The 24,417-nt window shown below is 40.2% G+C and overlaps 1 protein-coding gene and 1 pseudogene across 5 annotated transcripts in view; both read left to right on the forward strand.

Moving 5' to 3' along the window:
• The first annotated feature begins 1,338 nt into the window (after positions 1-1,338).
• On the forward strand, positions 1,339-1,889 carry LOC116750989 (annotated as a pseudogene).
• Positions 1,890-4,256: 2,367 nt separating this feature from the next.
• The window catches only part of CANX (calnexin), a 32,189-nt gene continuing 12,028 nt past the window's right edge, over positions 4,257-24,417 (forward strand). For 2 of the 5 annotated variants that reach the window (XM_032626059.1, XM_032626060.1), the window contains exons 1-7: positions 4,355-4,532; positions 21,148-21,324; positions 21,597-21,670; positions 22,122-22,180; positions 22,871-23,012; positions 23,451-23,532; positions 24,038-24,230. In XM_032626059.1, coding sequence (XP_032481950.1) covers positions 21,151-21,324; positions 21,597-21,670; positions 22,122-22,180; positions 22,871-23,012; positions 23,451-23,532; positions 24,038-24,230 — 724 coding nt within the window. In that variant the 5' untranslated portion in view covers positions 4,355-4,532; positions 21,148-21,150. Of the gene's footprint in view, positions 4,533-16,369; positions 16,505-21,147; positions 21,325-21,596; positions 21,671-22,121; positions 22,181-22,870; positions 23,013-23,450; positions 23,533-24,037; positions 24,231-24,417 lie in introns of all 5 variants that reach the window. The other 3 variants (XM_032626062.1, XM_032626063.1, XM_032626061.1) reach the window with 3 other exon arrangements.

Consider the following 24,417-nt stretch of genomic DNA (forward strand, 5'->3'; position numbering starts at 1 on the left):
GTGGGGGCTACTCTTCATTGCAGTGCTCAGGCTTCTCACTGCGGTGGCTTCTCTTGTTGCGGAGAATGGGCTCCAGGCTTGCGGTGGAAGCCCTATGGTGGATTTTTAATATATATTCTATCTTTTTTGAAAACTAAGCACAAAAGCAGAAATTTGATTACTTATTGAAAAAATAACATACGCATTATAAAAATATCTCCTTTCCATATCCAAAGTCTTAGCCACCTCTTGGGCATCAACCACTCTTAGCAGTTTCTCCTGCATCTTTCCAGAAAGCTTGTTTGTCCAAGCTCATATCCATGAGAATATAGCTCCCTTTGCAACATGAAAGGAAACATACTTTTCTCAGTGCTTTTTCACATAACACTAAATCTTGGCAATCATATCTATATACATATGTGTTCACCGAATGCTTTCCAATGCAGAACCATTATATGGATGAGCTATATTTTATTTAACCAGTTCTCTATGATGGTGGTTAGGTTGTTTCTAGGATTTGGATACTACAAACAATGCTGCAATGCACATCATTGTGTGTATATATATACATTTTTTTTTTTTTTTTTTTTTGCGGTACGCGGGCCTCTCACTGTTGTGGCCTCTCCCGTTGCGGAGCACAGGCTCCGGACGCACAGGCTCAGCGGCCATGGTTCAGGACCTAGCCTCTCCTTGGCATGTGGGATCTTCCCAGACCGGGGCATGAACCCGTGTCCCCTGCATCGGCAGGCAGACTCTCAACCACTGTGCCACCAGGGAAGCCCGTGTGTATTTTTAAACACAAGTACATCATGTGAATATTCTATCAAACCTAGATATAGATACAGATATATTCCCAGGAGTAGAATTGCTGGGCCAAAGCATATGTGCATTTTTATTTTATTTTTATTTATTTTTTAAAGTTTTTTTTAAAATTTATTCATTTTGGTTGCTCTGGGTCTTAGTTGCAGCACGCAGGATCTTCGTTGCAGCATGCAGGATCTTTAGTTGCAGCATGCAGGCTTCTTAGTTGCAGCATTTGAACTATTAGTTGCAACACACAAACTCTTAGTTGTGGCATGCATGCATGTGGGATCTAGTTCCCTGGCCAGGGATCGAACCCAGGCCCCTGGCATTGGGAGCGCAGAGTCTTACTCACTGGACCACCAGGGAAGTTCCCATATGTGCATTTTTAAATGAATATAAATAATTTATTTTGAAAATCATCTTGCAGATTATAAGGTCAAAATACATTCAACCCAATCTCCCACACGTTCGACATCTAATTATAAAATGATTATTTCTTTTAAAGAAATACTCCAATACCTCAAAGTACCTTTTGCATTATCAAGAAAAGATCTTATGCCTTTTTCCAACTGGAACCATGGTGGGTGTAGAAGAGAAGGAAAAGCCTTAAGAAACAAGTGGAGGGATTTTACAGAGCCTGAGATCGAGTGCCTGAGAAAGAAGTTTGCCCAAAAGATGCTTCAAAAGGCAAGGAAGAAGCTTATCTATGAAAAAGCTAATCACTGTCACAAGGAATATAGGCAGATAGAACTGAGATTCAGAAGGAAAGGATGACAAGAAAAGCGGGCAAGTTTGGTGTACCTGCTGGACCCAAATGGGCATTCCTCATCAGGATCGCCCACTGAAGATCTGAAAGGTGTTACAGCTTCTTCGTTTTCGCTGCATCTTCAACGGCACATTTGTTAAGCTCAGCAAGGCTTCAGTTAAGACTTGAGGAATGTGGAACCACATATTTCATGGGGGTACCTGAACCTGAAGTCAGAAAATGAATGCATCTACAATTATTGTTATGGCAAAATCAACAAGAAGAGAATTGCCCTGACAGATAACACTTTGCTCCATCCCTCGGTAAATATGGCATCATCTACATGGAGGATCTAATTTGAAGGGCTTCCTGTGGCCCTTCAAATTACCTTCTCCAGGAGCCCAGATCAACAGATCTAACAGGCTTATTAGACGGATGAACTGAGGTGTGTCTACCATGATTATTTTTGTAATCTGGTCAGTTAATAAACAGTGACTGATTTCAGACTATAAACAAATTAAAAACTCATTCTGCAGGGATTTGTCCTCAACTTCTTTTTAAGAACATTATGCTTTAGCAGAAAAACCCCTAGAATTCCAAGATTCTTGGCAGGACCTACAGTCCTGCTCTGTCTTGGGCCCAGACCCAGGATTCCCAGGATCAGCTAAACCTGAATTCCCTTTTTTTTAGGGGCTCTATACTTTACCACCAGTCACTCAGGCTCATACTCTCATCGTTGCCTTTGGTTCTTCTCTTTCCCTAGCCTCCTGAATCCAGTGGAGCATTCTTCAGCATCAACATTTAATGCTTTTGTTCCTATACACCCTGTCATTCCCTAATTCTGCCCTTTAATCAACTTCAAGAAGTGGCTTCCTAACCAGCCTCATAGTGGCGGCATGCGGGCTTCTCCATGCGGTGGCTCCTCTTGTTGCAGAGCACGGGCTGTAGGCACACGGGCTTCAGCAGTTGTGGTACGCAGGCTTAGTTGCTCCTCGGCATATGGGATCTTCCCGGACCAGGGATCAAACCTGTGTCCCCTGCATTGGCAGGCAGATTCTTATCCACTGCTCCCTGGAATAATATTAAAATAATGCTTCCCTAGGGAATTCCCTGGCGGTCCAGTGGTTAGGACTCGGCTTTTTCACTGCTGGGGCAGGTTTGATCCTTGGTTGGGGAACTAGGATCCTGCATACCACGTGGTGTGACCAAAAAAAAAAAAAAAAAAGCTTCCCTAAATATCTAAATCATAACCCAAACCTAGAATTTAAACTATCTCTCTACAGACTCCTTGGCTAGGTCCTAACCCAACTCTGGAGCTGACCGAGCTCCTATTACTTTCTTGAACACCTTTCTCCAGCCAAAATACTCTCATACATGGTGTCCCCAAACACAATACCCACTTCCCTGCCTTTGCATATGCCATTCCCTCATCCAAAGAAGCCTTTCTCCAAGTCTCCACCTATAGAAATCCTGCATATCCTACCAGGCCCAGCTCAAGTCTTACCTATTTCCCTGTCCATTCTAGATGAAAGCAGTTCCTCCCAACTCAAAATCCCATTAAATTCTCTTCAGTACCACCATGTTTTAGCAGTTACCTTTGCTGCAGTAGCTCTTTTGGTCACATACAGTTCCTGTAACTACATTTTAAGCTCATTGTTTGGAACCTGTGACATCCAGAACATCATTTTGCCTCGAATATCCACTTCCCCACGTAAAAAGGAAGCAAATGCTCTTAACACAAATTTGGGGGATGAGAGTTGGAGAATACTAAACTCATGCAAACACCAAACTCTTGACTTCTCATTTTCCCTTTCAGATGGCAGGAGGGAATAAAGCTGGCTCCTGGGGTAGTTGATACACCTACTGAGTCTAGTTTTTCCCTGCCTAGCTTTCAGCCTTTGGGTATCCAAACAAATGGAAGACAGAGACCAGGACCTATAAAGGTCTAGAAAAACCATAGACCACTTCCATTTTCTGAGGTTCTCAGTATACTGAAAACTGAAGATGTGCTAAAGGTGAGTTACAAAAATTGTGGTGTGTTTGAAATTTTTCCATTGCACCATCCTTTTCTTTCAATCCTGTTGTCAGTGTGTCTTTGTGCCCTCTTTGTCTAATGTTACTTAAGGAAACATCACAAATTGAAAGATGAAATAACCTTGGAGGGTAGTGTTCTGGACTGTATTTGATGTTGGGTAACAGGGTGGCCTCAGGCTGCTGGGCCCAGAGCAGTGACTCTGCAGGAACGGTGGCGCCTGGTTACACAGCGTGGTGCAGTCGACCTCAGGCCTGACTTAAGGAGCCGTGACGGGTTCCGTCAGCGCCGCGCACTCGCTGGATTGGGGACCAGGCCCTTCCCGATATCTCACCGGACTTCCCACCCCTTCTTGCCAGCTGCCATTTGCCCCTCCAGAGAAAGAAACGGGATGCCAGACCCCAAGACCCGGGTCCAGGCCCAGAAGGGGTCGGAACCACAGAGACCGGGATGCAATGCCGGGCAGCGGGCCCAGTAAGGAACGAAGGCAACACAGCGCGGGAGCGCGGGAACGCCGGCACGCCGGCCCGGCCGGCCCGGCCGGCCCCGCCTCAGGGCGCGCGCCCTGGGCGGTACTCCATTCCGCCGCAGCCCGACCCCTTCCCTCCCGCCCAACCAACGGCCACTTCCTGCCTCACTCCCAGCCAATCCCCACTCTCCACGAAGAATAGCCCTAGGGGGCGTATGGGAAAGTGAAGAGAGCGATGGTCTCATCGACCAACCGAATCTTGGAGCTTGCGCGGGGGGGCGGGATTTAGCGCTGGCCGCAGCTACTCAGGAGCGAGGGGCGGACGCAGGGCCGGGCTTCGTGCAGTGGGGCTCGCTCGCGCGGCGGTCGCGGTGGTCAAGGCCTCTTGGTTCAGCAGCACGTGACGGTTGTGCTGCCTCAGCCGCTGTCTTTACTGCAGCGCGGGGCCGGGTGTGCGGGCGGGAGGAGACGCAGCGCCGCCAGCGGTCCCCCTGAGGCTCGAGGTGAGACGGGAGGCCTGCTTGTGTTCTCGGGCCTGTGAGGACCCCTGGGGGCCTGGGTACGCGGCGCCGCGGCCGAGGGCCCGAGGAGCCGGGCGTGGCCGGGCCCGAGGGGTCCGGCTGGGTTTCGAGAGCTCAGGCCCAGGCGGACGCTCGGGCCATGAAGGGCGAGGCCCGAACCTGGGCCGCCTGAGTTGGGTAGCCAGGCCCAAGCCGCGCCGGCGGGGTCGGGAGGCGTGGCAGGTGTTCTAGAGCCTCTCTTGACCTCTGGGAAAGCTAACTTCTCCTTCTGGCTTTGCTTCTAGGGCTTTCTTAAGCCTGTTGTTGGCTGCTTGTGAAGCTGCGAGGTGTTCTGGTGTAACCGGGTAAAGGTCTAGAATAGGACCGGGCCTAGTCGGTATCCCTAGTAGTGGGGAAGGGTGATAGTGGGCCGAGAGAGAATGTTTAGGATTAGCATTACAGGTTTAGTATTTGAAAATTAAAACCACAAAGTGAAGACTGGACTCTAGTAGCCTGACGAGTATGGAGAATGTGCTAGAACACGCAGTGGTTGAAAAATTTCAGTCCTAACATTTACATCTATTCGGGGATGGGGAGTAAGTAAACTAGTAAATTCACAGGATTTATAAAGCAGGAAAGCTCCCAAAAGCTCTCTGTGGGCAGGTTGTTTTATAGTGGAGGAAACTGAGGCCCAGGTCTCTGAATGATTGGCTCAAGGTCATGCGATTAATTTTATGATCACGTTGGAATTACTGTTGAGGCAGATTTGGTGTAGTTGTTAAGGCTAAGCCCTGATTCAAGTCCTTCATCAGCAATTTGTTGCTATGTGAACTTGGACAGTTTACTTCCCCTTTGTGCCCCAGTTCTCTCCAAATAATGGGTATAATACCTGGTGGAGTTGTTAGAATTAAATTGTGTATAAAAAAGGACTTTAACTGCTTGATAAACGATTGAAATAAATTGTTATGGTCTGAATGATGTTGGTCCACTACACCAGCATCCTACTTTTTGAGTTGGTTAAGCCCTGGGACCTAAAGTCACATTTATGGAGATAGAGGAAGAAACTGATTTAGTGGATTAACTGCTGGGCAGGACACAAGTGAATGCTGGCTGAAGGAAGTTAAACTGAGCTGGATATTAAAAGGTTGGGAGGACAAAGGTGAGCCACAGTTAGGCTCTTTACCTCTAATTTAGGAAATGGAACATTTTGCTTAATTTTTTAATAAGTAGAGTTGGTGGGTTGGGAGGATTTGATTTGTTTTGGTTTAGTTTCTTTTAAGGGAGGAACTGTATTGATCTTAAAATCATTCTGTATCTCAGTCTTTTGACAGTGCTGTTTAAGGGCCATGAATAAAATCACTGCTGAATTATACATTTGCTATAGTTAGAGCAGAGGTAAAAGATGGTGTGGGGAGTTCTGTGCACCACCCAGGGTACACAAGCAAATAAGCGGGGGAACTGGATTATGAGATGGCCAGAATGAACTTTGTATTGGAGTAAATGTGTCGCACAACAAACAGATTTTCTGACCTATCTGATAATGGGTGTTAGCATCCCTCCCTACCTTACTATCTTAACTCAGCAGTTTCAACTAGCACATTATCTTTCAAGGACCTCGAGGGGTAAACGTTTTGACGGAAGTTGTTGCTGCAGTTTTGGCAATCATGCTCTTGCATCCTTTCAGTTACAGAGTTCACTTTGCCCTGAGAGGTAGCTTAAGGGGATGAAGTGACAGTTGGTAAGCATAAATGCAGGCTCAAGAGACTTGAATTCCAGGCCCAGCATGGTAACTCGCTTAATGAACTACATTGGTTTCCACCTCTTTAAAATGGGAATGAAGAGTACCCTGGATACCTTACCAGGAGGGACAAATAAGATGGTGAACGTGAAATTACTTTGAATGGCATAGTGAACTGTGCAAATAGAAGAATTGGCAGCTCATAACAACTCCTAGGAAATAATAAAAGTGCCTGAACATAGTTATAACCTATATAGCTTACCGTAGAACTTTGTCAGTAGAGTGCATGTTGAATGCTTTGTTAACTAAAACAGATGTGCCTTTAAATTAAGCTTAACTGTGCGCTGTGAAAATTATTTGGAGAATTTTGTTTTTTAAATAATTTAGAATCTTCAGCAATGTTTTGCGTATCCACATCTTAAACCTACTTAGTTTATAGGAGAAAAGAAAGTGCTATGGAAAAATAGATTTTAATGTTCCTGTCAGTGAAAAGCAAAATTCAAAACTGTAAACTAGGCAGTAGTATATATCTGTTTTTAAGTGGATGATCATTTACAATAAAGACCACTTTGAATTTTATGTACTTTTTTCCCCCCTTTAAGTGCTTCTATATTTTGACTAGATGCACATGTAGTAATATCAGAGGGACAGAAAGTAGTAGTATTAAAATGGTTATCTGCGACTGGAATCAAATTCCTTTTAAGTGGTTCCTTTTCAATCTAAGACTTCAAATTTCTTATTGCCTTAAAACTCAGCGTTTTAGAACCATCAAAACTTAATGGTGTCACTAGGCAATACCTAGTAATAGTAGAAATCACTGCTAATGTTGCATTTACTGTAAGCCAAGTACTGACATAAACACTTAACATGCATTTTATTTATATAACAATCCTAAGAAGTACATAGTGTTGTTATTCTCATTTTAGAGATGAAGAAACTGAGGCCCTGAAATTATTAAGTAGCCGATTAGGGATTGTGACTTCTGAGTTCCTGCTCATAACACTATTCTATGTTCTACGCCTAACTGTGACCTTGGACAGCTTATGTAACTTCTCTTAGCCTTAGTTTTGTCGTGTGTCACATGGGGATGATAGAACTTCCTGGGGTTCTTCTGAGGGTTAAATTAGACAACCTAAGGTAAGACTTAACATTTTTAAAGGGTATATTGGGACTTCCGTGGTGGTCCATTGATTAAGACTCTGCTCCCAATGCAGGGAGCCCGGGTTTGATCCCTGGTCAGGGAACTAGATCCCACATGCATGCCACAACTAAAAGATCCCTCATGCCGCAGCGAAGATTCTGCGTGCTGCAACTAAGACCTGGCGCAGCCAAAATAAATAAATAAATAAATACATTAAAAAAAATAAAAGGGTATATTAATAGATGAATGGATAGCCTACATGAAAGAAAGACTGCCTCATTTTTTATTACTGCCTTTTAAAAAAAAATCACTTTTGGGAATTCCCTGGCAGTCCAGTGGTTAGGACTTGGCTCTTCCACTGCAGGGGGCCGGGGTTCAATCCCTGGTTGGGGAACTAAGATCCCACAAGCCATGCGGCATGGCCAAAAAATAAAAATCTTCCCCCCCCCCCCCCAAGAAACCTAGAACACCAGCTAGGCCACTTTTTCTGTTCTTCTTTCTAATTTCTCATGGATCAAAGGAATTAGAGGTGAAATTTCCTAACTACTTTTAAGAGGTAAAATTCCACAAAGGAAAGCCCTGAACCAAATGGTTTTAACACCAATCCTTCACAAACCCTTCTAAAAAATAGAAGAGGGAGCACTTCCCAACTCATTCTATGAAGCCAATATTACCATGATACCAAAACCAGACAGACTTCACAGGAAAAGAAAACCATAGAACAGTATCCCTTAAGAAAATAGATGCAAAAATCCTCGAAATGCTAGCAAATGGGATCCAGCAACATATAGAATTATAGGGCTTCCCTGGTGGCGCAGTGGTTAAGAATCTGCCTGCCAATGCAGGGGACACGGGTTCGAGCCCTGGTGTGGGAGGATCCCACATGCCGTGGAGCAACTAAGCCTGTGCGCCACAACTACTGAGCCTGAGTGCCACAGCTGCTGAAGCCCGAGCACCTAGAGCCTGTGCTCTGCAACGAGAAGCCACAGCAATGAGAAGCCTGCGCACTGCAACAAAGAGTAGCCTCCACTTGCCACAGCTAGAGAAAGTCCGCGTGCAGCAACGAAGACCCAGTGCAGCCAAAAGTAAATAAATAAAATTTAAAAATTAAAAAAAAAAATACACACCACAACCAAGTGGGATTTATCCCAGAAATGTAAGGTTGGTTCACCAAACTATAATAAAGAATGTAATATACTGCATTAATAAAGGACAAAAACCGCATGATCATTGCAGTCGATAAAGTGCAACACCCTTTCATGATAGAAGCACTCAACAAACTAGGAATAGAAAGGAACTTCCTCAGCCCTCTTGAGACAAATAATCCCTTCTGTGGGATTCCTTCTGTTCCTCTTTCTAATTTCTCATGGATTAAAGGAATTAGAGGTGAAATTTCCTAACTACTTTTAAGAAACAAAGTCTTACAAAGAAAAGCCCAGAACCAAATGGCTTCACTGGTGAATTCTACCAAATACTTAGGGAAGAATTAACGCTAGTCCTTCACAAACTCTTCCAAAAATACAAGAGAGAACACTTTCCAACTCATTCTATGAGGCCAATATTACCCTGATACCAAAACCAGACAAAGACTTCATAAGAAAACCGTAGACCGATATATCTTTTAAGAAAATAGATGCAAAACTAGACTAACTTGAAAATATTAAAGTTTAAATTTAATTTAAAAATAATTTGAAAAAAAAAATAATAATTTGAGCCTCCCTTTGTTTTAAAGATTTTTTTTCTGAATGGACCCTTACTGAGCATAAAGATTCTGCCAATGAGAGGTGACAAATGTAATATTTCTTTAGTGTTTGCCCATTCCTAAAGTTGATCAATTTTGGATTTGTTAAAATTCAATACAGAATGTGTCTGTTTCCATTAAATAGAAAATTTTGTGTTCAGTTGAAGTCTCATGTACATTATTAAATGTGTATAGTAAAATAATACGGACTTTTTTTAGAATGTGTGTTGAGAACAGAATTATCATTAACCAAAAATAAGTTAAATTTGGGAGAATTCATAAAGAAAATTGGTGGAAGAGCAGGAAAAAAGAAAATCACAGATAAATAGGGATATTTCCCTGTCCAAATGCTATAATTATATATACACCGTTGCAAGGAAGAGTTAAAGACGAAATCATAGAATATAATCAGAGGAAAGCTAGTGTTTCTTGTTACATAAAATCATTCAGCTTTGTTGAAATATAGGAGGTGTACGGGCACAGTTAACACCTTTTGGCCCATTCTGGGAATTGAAAATGTATTCACTGTGGTTGTACTAATTTTGTATCAAAGAATAAACCATTTGGGAACTCCTATGAAGTACTGGACTCTGATAGACTTTGTATTATCTTTTTATATTTTCACAGCAAGCCTTCGAGCCACTAATACTACTAGCTACATTATAAAATAGGGAAAAAAGACTCATGGAAATTCAGTAAGCTGACCAAGGCCACAAAGAGGATCAGGAAAGTCTAGAACCCAGCTTTCTCTGACTTGACAGTTTACACCATCACATACACCATACTGCCTTTTGTATAAGGAGTTCATTTTCTGAATCATTAGTTTTTAAAATAGAAAACTTCCATCTCTAGAATTCAAGATAAATTCACTCTTTGAAAAGTTAAAAGAGTGAACTGAAACATTAAAAATGAGTAGATTAGTTTCTCTTGAAGAATCCTTCTGACTCAGATTTTGAGAACTGGGTTTTTTGCTCTGTCCTTGGGAAACTGAGAAGCAAGTCAGAAGTCATTTATATTATTTATAAATATATATTACAAGTGTGCATATGTTTAGCTCCTGTTTTCTTGGCTTTGTGTACATTTGTCTATGTGATCCCAGAGGGTAGAGCTTCTCTGACTTGGATATAGGTTGATAATTATATTTTATTATTAAAAACAAAACACTTATTAATTGGAAGGAAGGGAGTAAGAGGTTCATATTTCTAATACAACTCATTTCTGAGTCTTCCTCTGTACTTCTGTGCTTTAGAATTTAAAGCTGTTTTCTAGACAACTTTGATCAAGTCTAAAGAACCATCTATACTGATCCAGTAATAAATTTTTTAAAAGAAGCTTTTAATTTTGAAATAATTATAGACCCACGGAAAGTTGCAAAATAGTACAGAGAGGTCTCTTGTACCCATCACCCAGCTTCCCCCAATAGTATAGATAGATAACTATTGTAAAATATCAAAACTAGGAAAAAATTGCACTGGTACAGTCTATAGACCTTATTCAGATTTCTCTAGGTTTTATATGCCCTTGTGTGTACATAGTTATGTGCAATTTTATCATGACACTAATTCATTTTTGAAATTTTTACTTGTTTGACTTTTTTTTTAATATAAGGAAAATACTCAAGCTAGAGCGTTAAGTAGTACTAACATACCTATGCACATTTTTTTCCTAGTTAGATAAAAGGTTATGAGTTTATTTTGGTATTATCCCCCCAAAACCCCCAACATTTGATTAATAGAACTAATACTACAGAATATTCATAAACTCTGAAAACATGGGCAAATACTTTTTATGTTTCCAGATTTTAAGGACACCCTATATAGATTGATCCTGAAGGTCAGAGACTTTTTTTTTTTTTTAATCCTTAGTAACTAGTTGACACTCATGGAATTGACCACTATCAGCAAACATTCATTTAGTTTCTAACATGTGCTGGGTTTTCTGATGGGCATCAGATATATTCTCCTTTAACCCTTTGTAACACAGAATTCTGACAGTTCAGTCTTGTGACTGCCAGAAAACAGTCTTGAACTTTGCCACCCAGCATTTATTAAAAGTCCAGTTGAGAGAATTCACTGGTGGTCCAGTGGTTAGGACTCTGCTTTCACTGCTGGGGCCAGGTTTCGATCCCTGGTGGGGAAACAAAGGTCCTGCAAGCTGTGCAGTGCGGCCAAAAAAAAAAAAAGATAAAGTCCAGTTGAGAGATTTATTGATGAGTATTTGAAGGAAGTGCAGTCTGTTCACTTCTCTAGAACCTAGAAATTGTAAGTTTTATTTGTAGATCAAGTTCTGGATTAACAGAAATCAGAACTTGGACTATATAGTGTTGGCCCTCATAGTATTGGTTTTATTGACTTAGGCTTTGCTCTAGTTAAAAACTCAAATTTACATATAACTTAAGGTATTTTAAAGAAAAGTTCACTTCAGTAGACTCATAAATATTAAAAGATTTTCTTGTTCGTGGTTTTGATTTTTAATTGCTGGCTCTTCTGGAGGTCTATGCCTGTAAGTAATTTGTAATTTGGCCAAGACAGGAATTTAAATGGGCCTACTGTGGGACAGTTTGTGGCATTAAGTAGCTTAGTCATGAGTTAGACATCCACCCAGCATTTGTACCCTAGCTCAAAAGGGGCACTGCTGTAGAGTAACGGTCTTGCAGTGATAAAAAAATTAGAGCGAGAAAATGGCTCTTGGAAGAAAACCAGGAAATGAAGTGCTCCAAGAAAATGATGGCTTTCAAGCAGAAAGTAAAATTATGGGAGAAACTGCTATAATGGCATTCAGGAATATGAGAAATCTTGTACTAGAAGAGCTAATGTAGCTTAGTGAGCATGAACTGTGAAGTAGAAGAGACTTAGAAAATGTAGTAAATGTTTATTTACTGCTGGAAAGTTACTCGGTTTAAAGGTACCTAATTTCTTTATTCACTTTTATTCCTGAGCATTCTGGATCTAGGAATCACTTGCTCTGTGGCTTTGGGCAAGTTGGGGGTGGGGGAGATGTGCTATTTGTTTTTTAAAAGCATAATTGCTTTGTTGAGCTACTTGTTACGTATTTCCTATTGATAATCCTAGAAATAGTGGGTGACAACAGAGAAATACGCTCTCTGCTTAGGAGTCTGTAAATGTTAAGACAAATGAAGAGGGTTTTCTTTTTTTAATATTTATTTTTATTTGGTTGTGCCGGGTCTTATGTGCAGCAGGTGGGCTCCTTAGTTGTGGCATGCGAACTCTTTGTTGTGGCATGCATGTGGGATCTAGTTCCCTGATCAGGGATTGAACCTGGGCCCCCTGCATTGGGAGCATGGAGTCTTAACCAGTGTGCTACCAAGGAAGTCCCCAAATGAAGGGTTTTAAAGGGAGAAAAAAGCTTCTGAAATCTTTTTAGACACTAAAATGTGAAAAATTATTTTGTGTTTCTAAGACAAAACCAGAATAGAATTAGCAAGTAAGGTATTGGGAGACAGGAGACTTGTCCTCTGATCCTGATTCTGCCAATAACTGGTTTTTGGCAAATCAATCACATTTGGTGCATAATAATGGAACATCTTTTTAAAAAAAATAAACTAATTTTTACAGAATAGTTTTGGATCTACAAAAAGATTATAAAGATAGTACAGAGTATTCCCATATAACCCATACCCAGTTTCTGCCATTATTAACAACATTAGTATAGTACGTTTATTATAATTAACGAACCAATATTGATAAATAATTACCAACTAAAGCCCATATTTAATTCAGATTTCCTTTGTTTTTACTTGCTGCCCTTTTACTGTTCCATGATACCACATCACATTTAGTCATCATGTCTCCTTAAGCTTCTCTTGGCTGTGACAGTTTTTTAGATTTTCTTTGTTTTTTGATGACCTTGACATATTTTGAGGACTACTGGTCAGATTATTTTGTAGCATGTCCCTCTATTGGGATTTCTTTGATGTTTTTCTCATGACGAGAGGGAATATGGATTTTTGGGAAGAAGACCACAGAGGTTAAAGTACTGTTTTCATCACATTTTATCAAGGGTACATACTATCAACATGACCTATTACTTTGGATGTTGACCTTAATCAGCTGGCTGAGGTAGTGTTTGCTAGGTTTCTCCACTGTAAAGTTTTTGTTTTTCCCCCTTTCCATACTGTGCTCTTTGGAAGGATATCAATATCACTATGTGTAGCCCACACGTAAGGAGTGGGGGGTTATGTTCCACCTCCTTGACATTGGAGTATCTACATCTGTTACTTGGAATATTTCTTCATGGGAAATTTGTCTCTTCCTCATTTATTTATTTACTCAATAATATATTTGTATTGTGTAGATTCATGGGCATTTATTTTATAATTTGAGGTATAATCCAGTACCACTTATTTTGTTGCTTGTATTGTTCCAGCTTTGGCCATTGCTTTTTCTTGTGTTCCTTTGACATAGCCCCCATCACTGTGGGTGTCCTGTTTTTGTTTTGAACACTTCCCTTTCTGGCACCACAAGATGCTCCAGGCTCCTCTTGTATATTTCCTGCCCTAATCCTAGAGTCAGCCAAGGAACACTGTTTCCTTTTATTCGAGATGATATTGGAAACCAAGATCCTTGCTACTAGGTGTATTTATTGCTACTGGGGTGTAGCAGTTTCTTAGCTGACAGAGCAAGGAAATATATGTGTGTATACTAACTGGTATATATGCACATATCTATAAATACTTCTCTGTGTAACCCTCTGTATATTAAGATAAACATGAATTCATACTATAGTCTCTCGCCAATTACCATGAGGATTATTTTAGCCTCTTTCCCTTGCTTATCTGTAAAATTCACACACCCAACACTGAAAGTGGCTCCCACAATCCATTTATTTAGTTGTTAAATTTTGATATACATATATAGCAGTATTCGAATTCTTAACCTGTATATTCACGTGAAACAACTTACTCAACTTGAACAGTGCTTTTGTACAGTCTGGTTTTACAGACTCCACTCATTTCCAGAGTTACTTAGGTTGACATCTTTTCCCTCCATCCCATTCAGTGAGGTTGTTTTGTATGTTTGTAATACAGTTAGATTGTTTTGTCACATCCTGTGTGCCATCCTTGGATCACTCAACCTCTTCAGTGATTTTTTTAAAAATTTTCATACATGGGGCTTCCCTGGTGGTGCAGTGGTTAAGGATCCACCTGCCAGTGCAGGGGACACAGGTTCGAGCCCTGGTCCGGGAAGATCCCACATGCCACCGAGCAACTAAGCCCATGTGCCACAACTGCTGAGCCTGTGCTCTAGAGCCTGCGAGCCGCAACTACTGAGCCTGCGTGTGACAACTACTGAAGCCCACACACCTAGGTCCCATGCTCCACACAAGAGAAGCCACCACAATGAGGAACCTCTGCACTGCAACAAAGAGTAAGCTCCCTCACCGCAACTAGAGAAAGCCTGCGTGCAGCAACGAAGACCCAATGTAGCCAAAAATAAATAAAATAAGTTTTTAAAAATATATTAAAAAATTGTTTTTCATACATGAAGATTCATTCTTCGTGCTATAAAGTTTTATGGGATTTGAAAGATGGATAGTGTCGTGTATCCATAATTATAGCATCATAACAGAATGGTTTCACTGCCTAAAAAAGTCCCCTGTGCTTACCTATTCAACCTGACCCCCTCCCCTAAACCTCTGACGACCACTGACTTTTTTTTTTTTTTTGGTATCTAGAGTTTTTGCCTTTTTCAGAATGTGATCTAATTGGAATTCTATAGCATGTCACCTTTTCAGACTGGCTTCTTTCACTTAGCAATAGGCATTAAAGATTCATCCAAGTCTTTTTTTGGCTTGATAGCTCATTTTTTTAAATTGAAGTATAGTTTATAGTTTATTTACAATGTTGTGTTAATTTCTGCTGTATGGCAAAGTAATTCATTTTAGATAGCTCATCTTTTAATTTCTGAACAATATTCCATCATATGGGTGTACTACAGTTTGTTTATTCATTCCCCTACTGAAGAACATTTTGGTTTCTTCAAGTTTTGGGTGCTTATGGATAAAGCTGCTATAAACATTTGTGTGCGAGTTTTTGTGCATTTGTAAGCTTTCAGATCAGTTGGGCAAGTACCTGTGAGCATGATTGCTGAATCCTGTGCTAAGTCTATAGTTAGCTTTGTAAGAAATTGCCAAACTATGTTCCAGAGTGGCTGTACTATTTTGGATTTTCACCAGCAGTGAAATGAGAGTTCCTGTTACTTCACATCCTTGCCAGTTTTTTTAATCTTAGCCATGCTAATAGGTGTATAGTAGTATCTCATTGTTTTGTTTTATTTTATTTATTTTTTAAAATTTATCTTTGTGTTGGGTCTTCATTGCTGCGTGCGGGCTTTCTCTAGTTGCGGCGAGTGGGGGTTATTCTTCGTTGTGGTGTGCGGGCTTCTCATTGCTGTAGCTTCTCTTGTTGCAGAGCATGGGCTCTAGGCTCGCGGGCTTCAGTAGTTGTGGCACGCAGGCTCAGTAGCTGTGGCTCGAGGGCTCTAGAGCACAGGCTCAGTAGTTGTGGCGTATGGGCTTAGTTGCTCTGCGGGATGTGGGATCTTCCTGGACCAGGGATTGAACCCGTGTCCCCTGCATGGGCAAGCAAGCTCTTAACCACTGCACCACCAGGGAAGGCCCTCATTGTTGTTTTAATTTGCAGTTACTTAACGGCAAATGATGTTTGATCTTTTCATATGCCATCTGAATATCTTCTTTGGTGAGGTATCTGTTCAGATCTTTTGCCCATTTTATAATTGAGTGGTTTTCTTATTTTTAAAAAATATTTATTTTTTAATTTATTTGGCTGTGGGTATTAGTTGTGACATGCGGGATCTTTAGTTGCAGCATGCGGACTCCTAGTTGTGGTGTGTGAGATCTAGCCCCCTGACCAAGAATTGAACCTGGGCCCCCTGCGTTGGGAGCACGGGGTCTTTTTTTTTTTTTAATTTATTTAATTTTGGCTGAGTTGGATATTTGTTGCTGCACGTGGGCTTTCTCTAGTTGCAATGAGTGGGGGGCTACTCTTTGTTGTGGTGCACGGCCTTTGTAGTACCTTCTCTTGTTGAGGAGCACGGGCTCTAAGTGTGTGGGCTTCAGTAGTTGTGGCTTGCGGGCTCTAGAGCGCAGGCTCAGTAGTTGTGGCGCACTGGCTTAGTTGCTCCGCGGCATGTGGGATCTTCCCGGACCAGGGCTCGAACCCATGTCCACTGCATTGGCAGGCGGATCCTTAACCACTGCACCACCAGGGAAGTCCCGGAGCATGGAGTCTTAACCTCTGGACCACCAGGGAAGTCCCTGTTTTCTTATTGTTGAGTTGTGTTCTTCGTACATTTTGAAAACCAGTTCATTATTAGGTATGTATTTTGCAAATATTTCTCCTACCTTGTTTTGTTTTTTAATTCTCTTAAGTTTCTTTCATAGAGTTGAAGTTTTAAATTTTAATAAAGTTCAGTTTAACCAATTTTTTCTTTCATGTATCTTGCTTTTTTTAATTTTTAAAAATTTATTAAAAAAACAAAACATAATGGTACAAAAAGGTTGAATAAAAGAATTGGAAAAGATATACTGTGCAAATAATGTATCTTGCTTTTGATGTTGTATTGAAAACTCATTGTCAAACCCAAGATCACTTAAAATTTCTCCTATGTTTTCATCTGGAAAGCGTAATAGTGCAACATCCTTTTTGGACTCCATTTGATATAAGGAGTGTGGGTAGGAGGATTGAAATGAGGGTAGATTTTGTTTCTTGGTAATATTGGATTTTCATTAATGAAGCAGAGAATTAATATCACCTTAAAATATATTGTCTTGAATTATTTGTAAGTGTGATCAGGTCTTTAACAAAACTTGAAATGTTTGGGCTGGCTTCATAGTGGCTCTTGGGACTAGACCTGTTTGCTGTAGCAATTTCTCGGGAGTTTTGGCAAATTACAAATGTTGAAATAGCACATGTAAAACTAGCAGTGGCTTAGGATCATCAGTGCACAGCTATGAGAATCAGTTTACCATGGTTTGGCAGTAGTGGTTCCTCCACAGCTTTACAACCCTCTGGATAATGCGAAAGTTAACAGATATGTGCCTAAGACTTCTGAAAAACTGGGTCCTGCAACTCAGGGTGTATGGGAAACGGTGGTGGAGCGAAGTGCATTTCCTGAAGTTTGCTGGAGACTCCCTATCCCTTTGTTGTTCCTGACAGGGATGGTAGCCTTCTGCTACCTGAAAACTGTTTTCCTTTCATTGGGTCATTCTGCCTCCCCCACACAGATGCCTCCTTTCCCAGGATCTTTGGTCCACCAACCAGGGCTAGCTGTTCTGCAGTTGCACTTTCCCTCACTAAACCCTACCTGAATCCCCTATCAGACCACTCCCTTTAGTACCCTTACTGACTAGTCTTCCTGTCCTGTCTCTATCACACCTCCTCAGTATTCAACTACATTTTGTCTAGCGTAATAGAAATATGGGATATGAATTCTTTGACTCTTATTGGTTGTGATAATGAGTAAATGATTGGGTTATTTTCATTTTACTAGTCTTAGTTATTAATATGTAAAGTAAAATTAGAGTAGTACCTCAAGGGAGGTTTATGCGAAACAGTGTGCCTATGTGAAAGTGCTTTTATTAACTGGAAAACAAAGCACAAATTGATTATTCATAAACCCTAATCAGTGGTTCTCAAAGTGTGATTCCTGAGCTAGCAGCCTTTGCATCCCCTGGAACTTGTTAGAAATGTGAAGTCCTAGCCCACTGGGCCCAGCCCACATCTACTGAATCAGCAATTTTTAAAATTTATTTTTAATTTTTAAAATAAATTTATTTATTTTAGTTATTTTTGGTGGTGTTGGGTCTTTGTCACTGCGTGCAGGCTTTCTCTAGTTGTAGCGAGCGGGGGCTACTCTTTATTGCGGTGCACGGGCTTCTCATTGCGGTGGCCTCTCTCGTTGCGGAGCAAGGGCTCTAGGCGCGCAAGCTTCAGTGGTTGTGGTATGCGGGCTCAGTAGTTGTGGCTCGTGGGCTCTAGAGCACAGGCTCAATAGTTGTGGCGCACGGGCTTAGTTGCTCCACGGCATGTAGGATCTTCCTGGACCAAGGCTCAAACCCGTGTCCCCTGCATTGGCAGGCGGATTTCTCTTTTTGAATTTTATTTAATTTATTTTTTTATGTAGCAGGTTCTTATTAGTTATCCATTTTATACATATTAGTGTATATATGTCAATCCCAATCTCCCAATTCATCCCACCACCACCACCACCACTACCCCACCCCCAGCAGGCAGATTCTTAACCACTGCGCCACCAGGGAAGCCCGTGATTTGTTTTAAAAAGCCCCCTGATGCATGCTAAAGTTTGAGAAGCACTGCCTTATATAAAATTAAGCTTAACCTAAGGACAGTTGTATTAGTCTGCTTGGACTGCCGTAACAGTACCACAGGCTGGGTGGCTTAAACAACAGAAATTTATTATCTCACAGTCTGGAGTCTGGAAGTCCATGATCAGGGCATTGGCAGAGTTGGTTTCTGGTGTGGACTTTCTCCTCGGCTTGCAGAGGGCCACCATCTTGTTGTGTCCTCTCACATGGACTGATGTGCACACGGACTTCTGGCTCTCTTCATCTTATATAGATTCCAGGCCTATCGGATTAGGCCTTATGACCTCTTTTAACCTTAATTACTTCCCTAAAGGTCCTATCTCCAAATATTACATTGGGAGTTAGGACTTCAACATGTGAATGGGGGGAGGGGGGCACAGTTAAGCCCACAACAGTAATGTATCAACAAATTAAAAATTATTGGGGAAAAAAAATCAGTCTTACCTTTTTAAAAGGTAAGTAGTTAGCTCATCTCCCTGATTAGCTTTTCCTTGAGCAGCGATGTTCCAGCATCAGTACTTAGTCCTGATTAATCCACTGGTTTTTTGCTTCATTTAATTACTACTAGGCTTACCACATTTTGTCTTTTAAAAAGTTTTAACAATTGTATGCATATATTGTTTTAGCTATGTTTTGGGCTAATTTGGTTTTGTAGCTTATCCCTGGGAACCCAGCTACCATTTATAGCATTGTTTCTGTGAGGACTTGGGAGTTGTATAGAGTTGATTTAGATAAAAGTGTTGAATCAACCTGTTTAGTTTTAGAGAATTCCTTGTAGTTGTAAATCAAAGCAATGTTGCTGTGCCATTGTATATTATTTTGATATTAGAGAATAGAGGCCTTTCCAGTGAATAAATGAAATTACTGATATTCCTAGTATATTAGAAACTAGAGCAGAATGTTGACATTGAGAGTTTCTCCTAAAAACTAATACCAGTCCTAGGAAACATTATCAATGATTTTATTTAGCACTTTTTTTTTTTTAGCACTTTTATTTTCTGCACTGCCTAAATGCTAAGCATTTAGGAATCCAGTGAACTTTACCTTCTTTCATTTTGTGAAAACAGTACCCAAGATATGTAAATAAAACAAATACCACCAAATGATATGTGAAAATCTAGTTCTACATACTGTTACTCACTTTAAAGGATTATAGAGTTTATAAGGAATTAGGCATCAAATTCAGCATTGGAATAAGTTGATGTATAAGACACCAAAAAAAATTAAGCTATTTCCTTTTTAAATTAAAAAAATTATTTATTATTTATTTATTTATTTTTGGCTGTGTTGGGTCTTCGTTGCTGCGTGCGGGCTTTCTCTAGTTGTGGCAAGCAGGGGCTACTCTTCGTTGTGGTGCGTGGGCTTCTCATTGCAGTGGCTTCTCTTGTTGAAGAACACGGGCTCTAGGCACGTGGGCTTCAGTAGTTGTGGCACACAGGCTCAGTAGTTGTGGCGCACAAGCTGAGTTGCTCCATGGCGTGTGGGATCTCCCTGGACCAAGGCTCAAACCCGTGTCTCCTGCATTGGCAGGCGGATTCTTAACCACTGCGCCACTAGGGAAGCCCCTAAAATCTTTTGTATTGTAGTAAAAACGCTTATCATAAGACTTACCATATTAACCATTATTAAGTTCAGTGGCATTAAGTACATTCTCATTGTTGTGCAGCTTTCACCTCCATCCATCTCCAGAGAGAGCTCTTTTCGTCTTGCAGAATTGAAACTCTATACTACCCACTACCAAATATTTTTGTGCATCCATGTGGCTCAGTTTTTGTATCTTTAGGTCTGTGGTTTTGGGAAAAGGACCGACTACCATTCATGACTGCCTAATACAATACATAAGGCACTTACAGGCTTAGAAAATAAGAGGTAAAAATAGCTGGTCTGTGGTTTAATATATTTTTTCGTTGAGTCTTAAAACACTAATTTACAACCATATCTACACTTGATGGTCTTTGGACAAGAGGAGCAGCATCTAAATTAAGTGTTTAATGTGAGACTAGTTAGCTCCTCTGTTACTTCATTGTAATGTTTTAACTCATTTAAACTAACCTGTAAAAGGGGCTTTGTCCATTGTAGAGCTCTTTACAAATGCAGGAATTTAGTTTGAAATTGTATCTGAACACCATAAATTTGTGTAGCCAACATGATATTCTATATGGGGACACCTGTTTATGTTTGAGTTTTATTTTGAAATTTTTATTGAAATTGAATCTTTTAACTAACTGATTTTAGGAAAACCGCTTTATCATTCTGGATTCACTTTCTTTATCTGTAAAGTGAACTACAATGAAGTTCTGATTTGAAAGCCTTAATTTTAAATAAGAGAGGGGTTAGGGCTTCCCTGGTGGCACAGTGGTTGAGAGTCCGCCTGCCGATGCAGGGGACACGGGTTTGTGCCCCGGTTGGGAAGATCCCACATGCCGCGGAGTGGCTGGGCCCGTGAGCCATGGCCGCTGAGCCTGTGCGTCCGGAGCCTGTGCTCTGCAACGGGAGAGGCCACAACAGTGAGAGGCCCGCGTACGGCAAAGAAAAAAAAACAAAAACAAATAAATAAGAGAGGGGTTAGTGGTCTTACAAAATTTTTTTAAAAGGAGGTGATGCATTTAACTGTACCCTTTTTTATATTTAGATCATGGAAGGGAAGTGGTTGCTGTGTGTGTTACTGGTCCTTGGAACTGCTCTTGTTCAGGCTCATGATGGACATGAAGATGATGTGATTGACATTGAGGATGACCTTGATGATGTCATTGAAGAGGTAGAAGACTCAAAACCGAAAGCAGATACCAGCACTCCTCCATCTCCAAAGGTTTGAAGTGGTCTTTGAATCTATTCATTTTGCCTCTTGAGATAACCAAAGGATGAAGGTAAATTTTGGATCCTTATCACAGGGAAAGCAAAATTTGCTAAAATTTTTATTGATCTGTCAGCCTTTGTTATATTGTCCCAAAGATAAGTTATATGGATTGAATTCAAGGGCCAGCTATGAAAGTTTGAAAACAAATCAAGAGAATAGATCCTACTGAGAAAGGAGTGTTGCTGAATATTTCAATTCTTAATTCATTTTTATATTTAACACAGGTCACCTACAAAGCTCCAGTTCCAACAGGGGAAGTGTATTTTGCTGATTGCTTTGACAGAGGAACTCTGTCAGGGTAAGTGTTTCTTAGGGGGAAAAAATCTTAGAGGCAGACATCATATAAATAAGATGGAATAGTATATTCCTTTTTGGATATTATTTTATATAGTGAAATGTTTAACTATTTTATATCTTTCATCCCTTTTAGGAAAATAGTGATTTAGAACATGTGGTTCTTGCTTCCATTTCTTTTCCCTTCACCCTGTATTTTGTTCTTTGAGAAAGTTGTTTTCTCTTGAGTCTTAAAAGGTGAAATTATTTCATGGGTTTGGTACTTTTTCTTACAGATTTTTGAGTTGAGTACAATATATTATCACTACTTGAATGACATTTAAAATTTGAAAGTAGAGTGGTTAGGTAAGCTAAGAAGAGCTGGATAGTTCCTATTTTTATTATTGTTTACATTGTTTCTTTTTACAGGCCAACTATAATTTGAATCTTAACTTAGGGGTATGTCTTAATTACAGGTGGATTTTATCCAAAGCCAAGAAAGATGACACTGATGACGAAATTGCCAAATATGATGGTGAGAGTTGCATTTGATTTAGATATAATAGCAGATTGAGGTTTGATGTATTTCCATAGTATCTCTCAAGACTAGTTTAATAGGAGTATGTATAGGGCTTCCCTGGTGGCGCAGTGGTTGAGAGTCCGCCTGCCGATGCAGGGGACACAGGTTCGTGACCCGGTCCGGGAAGATCCCACATGCCGCGGAGCGGCTGGGCCCGTGAGCCATGGCCGCTGAGCCTGCGCGTCCGGAGCCTGTGCTCCGCAACGGGAGAGGCCACAACGGTGAGAGGCCCATGTACCGGGGAAAAAAAAAAAAAAAAAGAGTATGTATACATTTTAAGATCTTTCACTGGAAGTTTGCTTTCTTTGTGTGTTCTATTGTATTTTATAGGGTTAGACCTGTTTAATGTTTATTTTTACACCATAAAATGGAAGGAGATTTATTACCCATGGTGCTGTATTTTGGAAATGGAAGGTCTTTTCTAGGCATTGGTAGAATGAATGTGCTATAGGTTTTTAAAAACCATATCCTAACATTTGTCAATTATGTGTGTTTGATATTTATAGACCAGCTCTCAGAGGTAAATGGAACATGTTAAACATTTGTCAGTATGATGGATTTGCACAACTTGGAGTTTTGTTTGTTACGATTTCAGGATCTTCAGAGGTCTAATTAGGGAGTGGGACCTTTTTTGTTGTCTTGCAGGAAAATGGGAGGTAGATGAAATGAAGGAAACAAAACTTCCAGGCGATAAAGGACTTGTATTGATGTCTCGAGCCAAGCATCATGCTATCTCTGCTAAACTGAACAAGCCCTTCATCTTTGATACCAAGCCTCTCATTATTCAGTGAGTGAAACAATTGCTTGATAGACCCTTTCTAGGAAGTGAAGACATTATATTATAAAACTATTACTCTATGTAAAAAAAAATTATGAGAATAATTACATGCTACAGTAGGAATTTTAGGATGTATTTAAGCATCCTGTAATGTAAAATTTTTTTCATGCCCAGTAAATTATTTTGAAATAAATCAGCTATTTTTCCTACTGATAGCAAATGAACTTCTGGATTTTGCAAACAGTATTTACTGGGAATCTGCATTAAGATTTAATTTTCTTTTACTTATTTAATTTTGGGGGATTGGGTAAGTATAACAATAGAAGATGGAATCTTCACATATGACCTGTGATAAAACATGTGACCAAAGTGGGGGAAAGGGAAATAAATTAAGAAACTTGATCTTTCAAAATGCCGTCTGGTCTCTGCCTTTCTCTCTGAAATTAGGTATGAGGTTAATTTCCAAAATGGAATAGAATGTGGTGGTGCCTATGTGAAACTACTTTCCAAAACCCCAGAGCTCAACCTGGTAGGTACTTCCTATTTCTTTATGTGGCCTCCCACAGTTACCTTTTAAGAATCTCAGAGAAAAGGAAAGAAAATTTTCTAAGACCAGTGAAAATAAGGCCATTTTTCCTGCTGTTGAAATATTTTGGAGGCTGGAAATACTGACCTTGACATTTCTGTGCTTTTTATTTGAAATGTAAATTTCAAAGCTGTTTTGTTTTATCCTTGGTTTCTGTCCTGTGTAATTTTTAGTTTTAGCAAACTTATTTCTTTGTTTTATGAAAGAAGCAGTAACTATCTAGGTATATGCATTATTTTGTGTTTTTAAGCACTTTCATATATTCTCATGTAAAATTTCCCGGTAATTTCTGGTTATTCCTTTTCACTGGTATCTGTACAAACCTCATAAATGAATAAACTTTTCCTTTAATAGGACACTATTTGGGATTTTATAAGAGGACATATCACACTTTTGAAAGGTTGCTTTTCAACACTTTGAGTTACTTAATCCATTTTTGTTTCTGAAGGATCAGTTCCACGACAAGACCCCTTACACGATTATGTTTGGTCCAGATAAATGTGGAGAGGACTATAAATTGCACTTCATCTTTCGCCACAAAAACCCCAAAACGGGTGTATATGAAGAAAAGCATGCTAAGAGGCCAGATGCAGATCTGAAGACCTATTTTACTGATAAGAAAACACATCTTTATACATTAAGTAAGAAAAACTGTTAATAAATTTTGGTTTTTATAGCACTACACATTTATCATCCATTTAATTTAAAGATTGTAAGCCTGCAAATAAGAATCTCTGTTGACTTAATATCTTAGTTATGAGAAGAACTTAATTTCTCAGCACTAAAATGTCTCTTCCTTAGGTTGAATTGAGAGCTAGGGTTTGAAAC

The sequence above is a fragment of the Phocoena sinus genome, chromosome 3 (genome assembly GCF_008692025.1).
Source record: "Phocoena sinus isolate mPhoSin1 chromosome 3, mPhoSin1.pri, whole genome shotgun sequence".
Taxonomy (NCBI): Eukaryota; Metazoa; Chordata; class Mammalia; order Artiodactyla; family Phocoenidae; genus Phocoena; species Phocoena sinus.